General features: G+C 42.3%; 1 protein-coding gene across 1 annotated transcript in view; it reads right to left on the bottom strand.

The window, feature by feature from the left end:
- The window catches only part of LOC111840620 (polymeric immunoglobulin receptor-like), a 194,766-nt gene that overhangs the window by 113,554 nt on the left and 66,433 nt on the right, over positions 1-14,779 (bottom strand). The window contains exons 5-11 of the mRNA XM_072710575.1: positions 12,452-12,778; positions 5,354-5,668; positions 4,196-4,226; positions 1,860-1,942; positions 1,165-1,211; positions 910-978; positions 604-672 (exon numbers count right to left, since the gene is read on the bottom strand). Of these exons, the coding sequence (XP_072566676.1) occupies positions 604-672; positions 910-978; positions 1,165-1,211; positions 1,860-1,942; positions 4,196-4,226; positions 5,354-5,668; positions 12,452-12,778 (941 nt within the window). The remainder of the gene's footprint in view (positions 1-603; positions 673-909; positions 979-1,164; positions 1,212-1,859; positions 1,943-4,195; positions 4,227-5,353; positions 5,669-12,451; positions 12,779-14,779) is intronic.

Raw genomic sequence — 14,779 nt, 5'->3', positions numbered from 1 at the left:
TTAATTTGGAAACCCTCTTTAGTTCTCTTTTCATTTCATTTTCATCACTTAAATATTAAAGCCAAATAATCATATTGAATCATGTTGTAATAATGGCTGTGTATGGTGTCAAAGGAAACATACGACACATATGAAGCATCATAGAATAAATTTATCACAGTTCATATTGGAGCAGATTGTCCAAACACTCATGCTGGATACTGATTTACATAAAATCATCTTACCTTTGTATTTGTCAGGAGAATGGAGCTGTAGGTGACATCAGCACCAGGTTCCACAGAGGCCTGAGAGAGGAACACATTATGACCATGTATCTCTACAGAACCACCTGTCCATTCTTTAACTGACAGCCATCAAATGTCATTGTGAATTTGGTGATATTCTGACATACCAGTTAATAATTTGTACTTTTACAAATTTTGTCCAATATTAATTCTTTTTAATTGCCATTTAGAAAATATTTTAACTGCAAATAAACTAAACTGGCTTATGAAAATGTGCCCCACAAAATGCAGTTTCTTCACACACTAATAACATTACATGTTTAGAGACAGGAGCTACACTCATAAATACCATCATATGTATGTTATTTCTGTGCTTTACCTGCTTTGCCGGGTCTCCCTTGATGATGCCAGTTCTGTCTATGACGTCGTATTCATGGTCTGGGTTCAACTAGAACAAAGTCACAACTCAGCATTCAACACAATCACTCCTCACATCAGCTTTATTTACAGAAATAAACTTCTTAATGGCTGTTAACAGAGTTTAGTTTCTGTTTCTGTTCTTTTATAAAAGACAAAATTTTGCAGAATCTGCTACAGTTTCTTCACACACTAATAACATTACATGTTTAGAGACAGGGGCTACACTCATAAATACCATCATATGTATGTTATTTCTGTGCTTTACCTGCTCTGCCGGGTCTCCCTTGATGATGCCAGTTCTGTCTATGACGGCGTATTCATGGTCTGGGTTCAACTTGAGAAAAGTCAGAACTCAGCATTCAACACAATCACGCCTCACATGAGCTTTATTTACAGAAATAAACTTCTTAATCAGTTACAGGCTCTTAACAGAGTTTGGTTTCAGTTTTTGTTCTTTTATAAAAGACAAAACCTTGCAGAATTTCCTAGAGTTTTCCCCCCATATTAAACATGAACTCACTGTTAATTCTGTATATCCTGGATTTTGGTTCATGGCCATGTTTTTCTCTACATGGAAAGAAATGAGAAATAAAGCCAAAGGAATTTATTCTGATCACATCACTCGCTTTCAACTGATTCTGATAATTTGCTCTACGACAAACTCATGGTCATTTCCTCTTAGTTATCATGTACATATGTGTGTAAATGTTACCCAGTCTAATAACTGTATAAAACTACACAAATATTTATGAGCCATTGGCATCTCAGGTGAAATCTGATTACCAACCTACACTTACAGGTAACCCAGTTAATGATGCCCAGCTGGCCCTGGTTGGAATAACTAACTTGTTTAGGGTTTTATAAGCTCAGCTGGATAGACACAGACTCGGAGGGTCAGAGGAAAGTCTGCAGGATCATGGAGGAAGGATCCTTCAGGGCTGCTGTGCTCTGATGTCCTGTTTGCTCCACAGTGGTTTTTAGCTCTGCACTGTTTTTAGTCTGTGTTCCCAAAGGGACTGTGACCATGTTCTGTGTTTTAATGTTACTGTATAACCTGTGTATCTGAATGCTGCTGTCTTTGTCTCTGTCCAGCCGTCTTTGGAAAAGGATAAAAGCATGAAGTTGTAGCTGCTGCTTACAGGAGTGCAGAGGGACATGCATCACTGCTCAGACAGTCAGGTCACTTATACACCGTCTGCATTAGCAGATACTCACTGTGTTTGTCCCAAACTTTCCATGTGATGATGATGATGATCAACAGCAGCACCAATAAGCCCAGTCCTACATACAGAAACAAGCTGGACCAAGGAGCTGAATAAGAGGGTGGATTTGAACAGTAAAGTCTCACATGCTTTATAGCAACATTTAAAGGGAGTGGGGGAGGAGAGCACATGCGCTGGGGAGGAATGTTCAAACCACTGCGGGGAGTCCGGTTAGAACTCTGATGTAAGTGCAAGCATGATCCGGGTCACCAGTACTTCTCTGATAAAAGAGTCCTTTATCTTATTGTACTGTAATTCTACCATAGGGTAGTATGCCGAGAATAGAGGAATATATGGTATGTATAGGTATGTGTGGTCTGTAAATATTGTACCGTGTTACAGAGGTTGCTGGGAGGGATATTTTCTGTGGGCATGCACCCATCCAGGGGAGAGTGTGTGGGAGGAGCCAGAGGAGGCGGGAGGGCTGAGAGACTGGTGGGAAGAAAGAAGAACGATCTAGAATAAGTAGAGAGGGTGTAGTGCAGGACTGTTCTGCGACTGTTTCTTTTAGGAATATAAAGTGTGTATGTTGTGGCTGTGGCCCACAACAGGCAAATAAAGTTAGTTTTCGGCCACTTGCCTCCTTATTCCCATAGCGGGAACTTTACAATATAAACAACACAATATGATATAGATTTAGCACAGCGATTACAATGGCGAGTGACACTATCCAGAATAACATGAATTAGTACCGATAATGCAAATTATCCTGGAAACATTACAGTATGCGCTGCTCTTATGCAGCGAACACAGATTTAACCAATGCATATATATATAGCTCTCTAACATAAAGATAAACTGAGGGCTACAACCATTAATATCTGGAAGGATAACATATGCCATCTTACATCTAGAGTCTCCACCGTAATAGGCGAACTTACTATAATTACATTCACTTAATGCATAAACTCCACATCACTCACATACTACAGTACAACAACTTACGGTTTTCATGGACGCACGCAATATCGGTGTAACAAATACCAGGTTGCAAACTAGGCTAAGTAACAACTAAATACAGTGGTACCTCAGAACTCGAATTTAATCAGTTCAGAACTTCGGATCGAATCCTAAAAAGTTCGACTTGTCATCGAATTTAATGGAAAACCAATTAATTGGTTCCCAGCCCCAAAAAATTACAACTAAATATGTTTTTTTTAGCATTTAAACACAAAATGAACTGGATAAAACAAGATCATATACTATACTAAACACATCTAAGCACATTTATCAAAACAGTAATTTGTAAAGTAAGAAAATAAATGTATCCAAACAATGTGTAAAGTTAAAAAAAACCAATAATGTGTCCTGCCACGATCGTCCACTCCTTCCGTGTGCCACGCCCCCTCGTAAACCCCGTGTGGAATCCCAGTGTGATCAGCTGTTTCTGCTTGTTGTCATTAATCCTCTGTATTTCGTCCGCTTTTCAGTTTGTTTCCCCAGTCCGGTCATTGTATTGTCCCTCTGCGTTTTGCCTGCCTTACCTGTAACCCCGTATTCCCCGATACCCTGACGTCTGCGCCTTTATCTCCATTCTGTCCCCGCTCCGCACGACAATATTATTATAATTAAATGTATTAATGGTTTATTATTAATAGTAAATTAATTAATAAGAAATCTTTATTTTTAAATGTATTTTATTATATAATAATAATTACTGTTACTGTCTATCATTGTCTAAATGTATTTTTACTGTCTAAATATATGTATTCAGCTAGTGTAAACATGCACGATGCTATCACAGCGAATGCGAGGCTGAGACTGAAGCTTTACCCTTTGTTTCCGCTGAGAGACGTGCCGCGTGACTCATTTCCCTGCGCGTACAAGTTATCTTAGGTCGGCGTTCATGGTTTGACTTCTGAGATTCAGATCGAGTTCTAGCTAATTTTTTTTTCGAACTGTTTGGTTCGACTTACAGTATAAGAAATTCGAGTTCTAATGAGTTTGAGAACTGAGGTACAGTACCACTGTATAACTAAATTAACTTACAGGAGACATTAACAAAGAATATAAAATAGCTAGAGAATTTTAACTGCCAGTTTTACTATAGTTATTAAACAACATTTTATATCCATACATCTTCCAAACTGGCCTGCAGCCTTTCCCCAGCAGCAGAGGGCACAAAGCAGGGGCTCACCCTGGATGTGATGCCATCACAGGGATATTATAATTAATGAAAAAAAGAAAAACAATGTTCCCATAAAATAAGAGAAGTTTCCCATCACTGTGTGATCAGGTAGACGCTCATAGCTGGACACCACACTGCTGTAAGTGCTGCTGAATGCTTACCTCTGTTTTTCATTATTCCCTCCTTCATCATCTGCCAAAAATGGACAGCAGTGGAAACAAGAGAAAGGATTGTTAAATTAAAAATAAACAACCCTGTTCCTGGGGGCCACTAGAGATTTTGGGCCCCATGAAAGCAAATCAGATTGGGCCCCCAGCCCAGACCAATCCGATTAAGTTCCTAATTTCTTAGGGCCCTGTCACTTAGGGGTCCATGGAATCATCCTTATGCCCCCCCCCCCCCCCCCCCCCCTCCCGTTTTACGGCACCGCTGCCCTGTTCTGTCAGTCAGTACAGACTGTGAAAGGTCATTTCTAAGAATAAAAAAGAATATGCAAGAATATTCAATAAAATAGCTGTTTGCATGCAGAATATTACATTAGGGTTGTGACCAAAGTGTCCACATCCCAGGGCACTGATAGTGGGCAGGTGAGATAAATAATGTTATTAATATATCATAATGTATTTAAGGCAGAACTGGATCAGTTATTACAGAGTGCAACTGTGACACTGGCCTTTGTCTGCAGGTAGTTTCTAACTGCAGCAATTACCCAGCCTGTACACCTTCAGTAGCAATTAATCCCTACAAATGTCTGAAATCTGAAGAAAAATAAATAGTTTTAATGTATGACAGTAAAAATCTACATTTTACTTTTTTATTTTTTACTTTGTACACATAATAAATGGCTGTAAGATGAATATGGCTGTATGTCTGTTTCCAGTAAGCTGATGTCTGTGATGTTCTATGAATGACTGGGTGTCTGAGAAAATAGTCAGATCTGTAATATTTGCCATATTATACAAATGTACCATAAACTAGAAATATGTTAATCCTGAGGCCTCTGTACAGCTCCCAGGTGTAACATACAAATCAGACACTCATGTATTTGATAAAGAGTAGGACCTGTATCTGATGAGGTCATCAGGCCTGTATTATGGGATGTCTCCCTTAGAGGTAATGCTAATTCTTTCTATACATTCATACAGACACTTAAAATTATAGCATCAAACACCAGTAACTGACAGTAAATAAAGTTTAAAAAATACTGATACTGAAAACATTTTCTCCTGTGTTTGTGTTAATGTCCTTCCTTTCTGACTGAATGACATGTACCTTACTGTGCATCTCATTGGCTACAGTCTGCAGTACAGACATCTTACCCTCAGTGACTGACAGGTAAATCCATGTTCCCACAGCTGAACCTCTGCTGATCTCCACACCACACCAGTAGTAACCAGAGTTCACAGTTGTCTGCTTGTTCATGGTCACATTGAAGACTTGCTGGTCAGGATAATCTCTGATTGACACTTCACCAGTTACATTTGGAGAGTCAGTGTGTACTATGGGAGTACATGAACTCCAGTCACTTCCATTGCACCAGTATTTCTCATGTTGTTTATATATGTTGTCATAGAAACATGGGATGGTGACAGATCCTCCTCTCTGTACAGACACCGTGTTCACTGTGGATACACCTGCAGGGACAGTATGAAAATTACCCAGCTGATTAACTCTCACTCCCTCTTACACCATATATACACATATTCATAAAGTCAGTATCAGTCTATTGTAGACTGCAGTACTTTACTCTGCAAAACATTAAAATTTGTTTTGAATTAATGTTGTATTTACTATCCCTGTATTGGTAAAAAACAAAACAGTGTAATGAATGATTAACTGAACTGATTATCTAGCAGAAAATTAGCCTGCAGAAACCTCCTTTGCCAGCTTACACATTTAAGTTCACATGTTTATGTCAAAAATCAGTAACTGAGAGCCAAACTGATTATCATTTACAGTATGTTTATTTATGTATGTATGCTTTTCTATGAAATGTATGAATTTATTTAAAATGTATTTAAAACTAAATGAAAGGATATTACTTCTCAGCCCTGAAGTAGCCCATTTAAAAAGGCACTGTTACTTGCCCCTGCCGTATATCAATGAAGTTTTTACTTTGTTTCATTTTTTAAGGAATGATATGATACATGTAAAATAATGCGTTACATTCCCATTTCAGCATTTTTAATTAAGAAGAGTCCCCTCACCCGACCCAAATGGACCTTGACAGCAGGGGCGGTTCTGGGGGGGGGGGGGGGCACACAACATGCATGGTCACCCCTGTGCCCCCCCTAAATACACATGCTGCTTGGGTGTGAAATAAATGTACTATTACTGGTAACAAGTGTAAAATGTAACTGCAAAGCATCACATAAATAGCTGATCGGCTTTCAAAAGTGTCTTATGCTCCTTAATGCTGAGAATCTAATGTACGTGATACTTGGTGGACATGAAGGTCAAATGCATCTGTCCCCCCCATCAGAACAACCCGCTGTCTGCCCCCCCCCCCCCCCCCCCCCCCCATTCAAAAATACAAATGTACATTTGCACAGCCAAACCAACACTCTTCCAAGGCACAGACACACATATACCCAACATGTCAGATGGTCCAGAATACACTCACTCACAATGTACTGACCATCCAGTGAGGTAATTAAATTAATGTCCAAAAATGGGGGATGGGGGGGCTCCTCCAGTTACAGTCAGAGACCCTCATCCAGTGGGTTGTTTCCTAAGAATCTCAAAGTACGACAGGAAAGGTTCCCATCTGGAGTAAAGCTTTTTCACAGACCCCTCAGCCTAAATGTAATCTCTTCTAGCTTTAGGAAGTGAGTTATGTCTTCCAGCCAAGCAGCAGCAGATGGAGGAGTGAGAGATTCCCAGGGCAGCCAGATTCTCCTACAGGCCAAAAGCGACGTGAATGCAATGATGGCAGATTGATTTATATTTAAGTCAAAGTTGTCATCTGCTACCCTGTTATGGCAGAGCATGGTGAATGAGAGACGATCCACATAGCAGCTCCAACCAACCAGAAAGCAGGAGCAGAAAGCATGTGCTAGACCAGCTGGAGAAAGGGAGCCCCTGTCACAGCCAGCATCCCTCCCAGGATATATGTCAGTAAGCCTGGCTTTGCTAAACTGAACCCTGTGCAAAACTTTAAACTGTATGAACCCCAATCTCAGCATACTACAGTGTTTTAGAGCAGTATTCCGCAGTCAGATCCATACCGAGTTCATCCTCCCACCTAGTTTTAATATTACCTAGGTTTTAACATCAGTTGAGAACATAATGCAGAGATCAGTCCTACATCCTCAAAGTAAAGAGTGTTTTTCCAGCACCATAGCAGGTGGGAGATCAGAAAAAGAGAGAAATTTTGTGACAAATCTGTAGGTATTTAAAGAAATGATTATGTGGGAGGCCATATTTTCTACACAAGTTATCAATACTATCAAAAGTCGGTGTATAAATCCTTAATACACATAAGGCCATTCAAACCTCATTGTCTAAAGGTTGAGGTGAATACAGATGGGGGACCTGGCTTATGGAGAGTGTGGCAGACTCAGCTCTCCTGCTCCATACTCACTCCATCCACCGCGGAGAACATCAGGGGACACGGTGTCTGCGTGTATGTAAGCAGATGGTGTGGGGATATGCAGGGTGTGGAAAAGCTGTTCAGCAGACACTGAACTGTTAATGGTAAACTGCAGACACATTTACCTACCAAGGGAGTTTACCGCTGTTTCTGATGGCTGTTTACATTCTGCCACAGGTGGATCACATGACCACACTCGGGATATTACATAACGTCATTAGCATATGGGAGACTGCACATCCAGATGCTGTGTTCATTGTGGCAGGTGATTTTAACCACTGCAACCTCAGGAATGTCCTCCCCATGTACCAACAACTCATCTGCTTTCCAGCAGGGGAGAGTAACATTCTTAGCTGATTGTACAGCAACGTGAAGGACGCCCTTAAGGCTGTGCCCCAGCCACACTTCAGTCAGTCAGACCACATCTCAGTGCTCCTCTACCCAACCTACAGACACCTCCCCAAGCCACCTCCCCCAGTAAGCAAAACTATTAAAGTGTGGACTGAAGGATCAGAACTGGTACTTCAAGACTGCTTTGACAGTACAAACTGGGGTGTGTTTAGAACTGCTGCTACAGTATGAGGAGGGACTCTACGGTTGACTTAGAGGAGTACACTGCAGCTCTAACTGGCTATATTAGTACATGCATGGGGAAGATGGTGGCACAGGAGGTAGTGCTATCGTTCGGCAACTGGAAGGTTGCAGGTTCGAGCCCTGGTTCTTCCTGACCCCATCAAAGTGTCCTTGAGCAAGACACTGAACCCCAAATTGCTCCCGGTGTGCAGGTTGGCACCTTGCATGGCAGCCTTCGCCACCGGTGTGTGAATGTGTGTGTGGATGGGTGAATGTGAGGCATAAATTGTAAAGTGCTTTGAGTACTCATAGGAGTAGAAAAGCGCTATATAAATGCAGTCCATTTACATGCACTGAGAACATTATTCCCACAAAACGCTGTAAGACCTCCTATCCCAGTGATAAACCCTGGAGTAACTGGGGAGTGTGGTCTATGCTACATGCTGCATTGCATTTGTATCCGGTGAGGCTGAGGACTATAAAACAGCCAGACACAACTTGCACAAATCAATCAGGCCAAGAGGCGTTACAGACTGAAGGTGGAGGGATATTACACCACTGCTGATTCCCGGTTTAACATACAGGGCATCAGCAGAAGAGCCAGGGGATCATAACCAGCAAAATCACACCCCAGAGCCGCTCTGCTCAGGACAGGAAGGCTCTCCAGCGTGTGATAAAATCTGCACAGTTCATCTCTGGAGGAGCCTTCCCATCACTCCAGAACATTTACACCACCAGGGTCATCAGGAAGCCCCACAGCATTATTAAGGACAGCACACACCCACAACATGGGCTCCTCACACTTCTGCCGTCAGGAAGATGATACAGGAGTGTGAAATCAAGGACAACCAGACTCAAATAGGCCATCAGACTCATGCACCATGCATCCAACACTGCTTCACTTACCCATAACTTTCATTGGCCGTTACCTTATTTGTAGCAATGCACAGAACACTTTACTTTTACATTCCTTATTGTCATTGTTTAAAAGCAGATGGCAAAGTAAGAATTACATTGCATGGTCTGAACGTTCTCTTTTTACCGTGTATATGACAATAAACTTCTCGAACTTGAAATAGAAAAATGGTTTCTATAAGTGGGACCCAGAACTGAAGCTGATGAGAACGTATTGATAAAAAATTTTGAGGGTGGAAAGCACAACAAGATTTGACATAAATTGTAGGCCTGTCACTATCAGTTATATATATTTATATATAATCTCTCCATATGATATAATCCCAGATTTTTGTAGATACAAACTCTAGGTCTGCTTTGGGGTCTCCTCCCAGTTGGACACGCCCGAAACACCTCTTCAGGGAGGCACCCTAGATAGATGCCCAAAGCACCTCAACTGGCTTCAATGCGGAGGAGCAGCAGCTCTACTTTGAGCTCCTCCCGAATGTCCGAGCTCCTCACCCAACGTCTAATGCTGAGTGACAGGGGCCCTAAAAAATTAGGAAAATAACTGGATTGGTTTGACTGGGGGGCCTAATATGATATGCTTTCATGGGGCCCAAAATCTCTAGCAACACCCCTGACCATAGGTGAGGGTAGTAATGTGGATCAGTTACAAGAGTGAATATCGAAGTACGGCAGGAGGTGTTCTGGTGCCAGGTGCACTTTTGATTATCCTTATGTTTGAACATGGGGTTGGTTACGGACAAACAGTGATTAGCACAGAGGTCCAATAACAGAGCAGTGCTCAGGTTCAGATCAGGTTGGCCATTCCTCTCAATCACACCCTTCCATGTTTCACTGTCATTACGCACATGAACGTTAATGTCACCCAGCAGAACAATGGAGTCCCCATAAGGGACACCTTCCAGCACCCCCTCCAAGGCCTCCAATAAGGCCGGATACTCCGAAATGGTGTTTGGTGTGTAAAGACAACAGTCAGAGCCTGTCCCCCAACTCAAAGTCCAAGTGAGTTGAGCCTCTCACTCAGAGACTCTCACTGTAAGTAAAGACTCTCGCTGTAAGTAAAACCACACCTGCCCAGTGAGATGAACCTGACTATATCTAGTCGGTGTCTCTCTGCCTCCAGCTCAGGCTCCTTTCCCACCAGCGAGATTCACTCCATGTTCCTAGACCCAGATTTGGTCGCCGACAATCAGTCTGCTGAGGCCCCTGCTTTCAAATGCCACCCAGTCTACACTGCATCTGACCCCCATGGCTCCCCTTGCAGGTTGTGGGCCCACAGAAGGGAGGACCCCTGTTATTTCTTTGGGCTATGCCCAGCCTGATTAAGATTATATAATTAGGGCTGCCGCGATTAGTCTGCGTCATCAATGATGTCGACTCTGAAAATGTGTCGACGTCAATATTTTAAATCGACACATCATTCTTTAAATTATTTAAATGAAAATACCATTATAACATACACTCACCTAAAGGATTATTAGGAACACCATACTAATACGGTGTTTGACCCCCTTTTGCCTTCAGAACTGCCTTAATTCTACGTGGCATTGATTCAACAAGGTGCTGAAAGCATTCTTTAGAAATGTTGGCCCATATTGATAGGATAGCATCTTGCAGTTGATGGAGATTTGTGGGATGCACATCTATTGGGTTGAGATCTGGTGACTGTGGGGGCCATTTTAGTACAGTGAACTCATTGTCATGTTCAAGAAACCAATTTGAAATGATTCGAGCTTTGTGACATGGTGCATTATCCTGCTGGAAGTAGCCATCAGAGGATGGGTACATGGTGGTCATAAAGGGATGGACATGGTCAGAAACAATGCTCAGGTAGGCCGTGGCATTTAAACGATGCCCAATTGGCACTAAGGGGCCTAAAGTGTGCCAAGAAAACATCCCCCACACCATTACACCACCACCACCAGCCTGCACAGTGGTAACAAGGCATGATGGATCCATGTTCTCATTCTGTTTACGCCAAATTCTGACTCTACCATTTGAATGTCTCAACAGAAATCGAGACTCATCAGACCAGGCAACATTTTTCCAGTCTTCAACTGTCCAATTTTGGTGAGCTCGTGCAAATTGTAGCCTCTTTTTCCTATTTGTAGTGGAGATGAGTGGTACCCGGTGGGTTCTTCTGCTGTTGTAGCCCATCCGCCTCAAGGTTGTGCGTGTTGTGGCTTCACAAATGCTTTACTGCATACCTCGGTTGTAACGAGTGGTTATTTCAGTCAAAGTTGCTCTTCTATCAGCTTGAATCAGTCGGCCCATTCTCCTCTGACCTCTAGCATCAACAAGGCATTTTCGCCCACAGGACTGCCACATACTGGATGTTTTTCCCTTTGCACACCATTCTTTGTAAACCCTAGAAATGGTTGTGCGTGAAAATCCCAGTAACTGAGCAGATTGTGAAATACTCAGACCGGCCCGTCTGGCACCAACAACCATGCCACGCTCAAAATTGCTTAAATCACCTTTCTTTTCCATTCTGACATTCAGTTTGGAGTTCAGGAGATTGTCTTGACCAGGATCACACCCCTAAATGCATTGAAGCAACTGTCATGTGATTGTTTGATTAGATAATTGCATTAATGAGAATTAAAGTGTTGTCTGTTCATGTTTATCATATATTACCATTAACACAGAGAGCTTTTTAATATCTTCTGTCCTTCTAGCTGCTAAATACAGTCATTTTCTTATTATAGTTGTCTGCCTGCTACCTTAGAATCTCCATTGAATAAGTGTTTGAAAAAATGTTTAGGCTAAAATTTTGGCTTAATCTACGTGGATTGACGGTGTCTGTGTGTGTTTCAGCGCATTGGGCTTGATCATTGTTATTATCGTAAACTAAAATTGAAACATAAACAGACACTAAATAAAAGAAAATTTGTGAACTGAAATAAAATTGAAAACTATATTTTTCAAAAAAAAAAATAACACGTCGGACTTTAATCAAAGTCCTTGAGCTCAAAGCAAAAAAGCACCGACACACCAACTATTTGATTTTCATTGCTATTGGTTTATACTCAGTCAGACATACTGTAAGGTCAATTTAGGCATTCCAGTTTACTTATGTTGCATGTTTTTATACAAACCAACTGACATTTTTTAACATATTGCTTCTCATATCTAACCCCCTGAAGTAGCACATTTAGTGTTACCTCTCCCTGATCTCATTTATGGTGCTCATCAAAACTAAAATTTGGTCCCTCTTGTACATAAAAAATATTTTCTCCTTTGTTTGCGTTAACGTCCTTCCTTTCTGACTGAATGACATGTTACATACTGTGCATCTCATTGGCTACAGTCTGCAGTACAGACATCTTACCCTCAGTGACTGACAGCTGAATCCATGTTCCAACAGCTGAACCTCCACTGATCTCCACACCACACCAGTAGTAACCAGAGTCCCCAGCTGTCAGATTGTTGATGGTCACAGTGAAGACTGACTGGTCAGGATCATCTCTGATTGACACTTCATTGTTCGTCTGTGGAGAGTCAGTGCGTACTATGGGAGAACATGGACCCGAAGAATAATTTTCTCTGCACCAGTACTTCGCATGTGTTTTATAACTGTCTTCATAGGAACATGGGATGGTGACAGATCCTCCTCTCTGTACTGACACCGATCCCACTGAGGACACACTGTTAGCACCTGTGGGGAAAACAACCAACTGAATTCACTTTTACAGCATCACAGTATCTCTGGTTAATATTATATATTATCAGTTTGTGTAACACTTGTACCAGGAGTCATAGCACAGAGAGATGGGTTTAAGAGGACAGTGAGGAAGTAAAGCAGCAAGACTGTCATTTTGCCATAAGAACAAGGGAAAGACACAGGAAAACAAAGCAGGTGTGTTGTAGGGGAGGGGCACTCAGCTATCATTCCCATCAGGGGCACAGAGTCAAGGTCCACATCATTTACTGACCAGGGATGGGGGGGACTGGATTTAGTCCAGAGTTTGCCATTTGGGCAGCACTGTTTTAGGGTTGGAGAGGAAAACCAGGACCATAAGTCACTGGTAATAAGGCACAGTGAGGAGAATGAATGGGCTCATCACTTTGTGGTGATCACACCCCTTTAACACTAGGGCTATATTTGTAAACACATTCAATTCAGTCATTTTTGTCTTTTGAATGGCATACAGTAAGTACTGAAATGTATTTTAGCTCCGTCGTCCATCTTCTACATGCTTATCCAGTACAGGGTCAGTACAGTACAGGGAGCGTGGAGCTGATCTGAGGCAGTACTGTTGTTAGCATGTAATTCACTCCTACCTAAATCCCTAAGACAAAGTTGGATGCAGAATTCCGTGGTATCAGGGTAAATGAATTTATGCATACAACAATCACGAGACAGAATAAGACCATTCCTTTATACTGCTGCCACAAAGTGAACAAAAAGAAGACTGCAGTAAGTTCTGAAATCATCCAGTCAGTCTACATTTAACCTCTGCAGTGCAAGCGATAAGTGACAAAAGCATAATAGGTGATCCAGTGTTCTGCATGTAATGAAACCAGAGAGAGCGGTAAGGAGTGTGTGCTAATACAGTGCATTACCTCAGCACCACACTGGCTTGGATGGAGTGGAACAGTGTTAAGTTTTTTTTTCCAGTGGCAGGAGGGCCAATCCTACCACCAACCTACAAATATTTGCCGAATGTTGAAAGACCTGCTTGCAGGGCGGGATGTAGGTTAATGTCATAACCAGGACAAAGTAATTGCAGGTTAAGGGTCTTGATCAACAGCCCAATGGAGCAGGATCACTCCTGGCATTCAAAGGATACGAACCAGCAACTTTCGATTTACTGGCAGAGAACCCCAGCCTCAGAGCCACCTCTCTGCCCCATAGCCCACCTGACCAACATTATTATTGTTTTTTAAATCATTCAATAAACATCTCTCTGTTCAGCTTATTCATGATTATGGAATAAAAAGAAGATTTGATTTTACAATAGGGGTAACTGCCCATGACATCATAGCTCCTAGGATCACAGAGGCACACAAACCCCTCCACCACGATGAGGAGGCGATTCATGGAGGGGAGGATTCATCCAAGGGTTTGACCTTGGATCTTGGATGAATGATACAGATTTTGTCTTGCTAATGGAACAGTGAAGCAGCTCTTTACCCTCACAAAAATACTGGAGCGAACATGGGAGTTTGCCATATGTGAAGTAACCGAGTTGAGGATCAGCACCTCTAAGTCGGAGGTCATGGTTCTCAGCCGGATAAAGGTGGACTGCTCCCTTAGGGTGGTGGATGAGTTACTGCTTCAAGTGGAGGAGTTCAAGTATCTTAGGGTCTTGTTTACATGTGAGGGAAGAATGGAGCAGGAGATTGGCAGTCGGATCAGCGTGGCATCAGCAGTTAGGCGTTGTTCTGATTTGTCGTGGTGAAAAGATAGCTGAGCCGCACTCATCCCACATTACTCTCATGCCAGAATATAACTTGAGACAAACCACAGCACAAAGCAAAGACTGCACGCCACTGCAGCTCACCCACTGACCGCTCCACCCGGGAGCCTGCACGCCACTGTAGCTCACCCACCGACCGCTCCAAAAGGGAGTCTGCATGCCACTGCAGCTCACCCACTGACCGCTCCAACCGAGAGCCTGCACGCCACTGCAGCTGACCCACTGACCGCTCCAAC

Source organism: Paramormyrops kingsleyae, chromosome 4 (assembly GCF_048594095.1).
Source record: "Paramormyrops kingsleyae isolate MSU_618 chromosome 4, PKINGS_0.4, whole genome shotgun sequence".
Lineage (NCBI taxonomy): Eukaryota > Metazoa > Chordata > Actinopteri > Osteoglossiformes > Mormyridae > Paramormyrops > Paramormyrops kingsleyae.
Note: the sequence above shows the minus strand (reverse complement) of the source record. Positions and strands in the feature narration are given on the sequence as shown.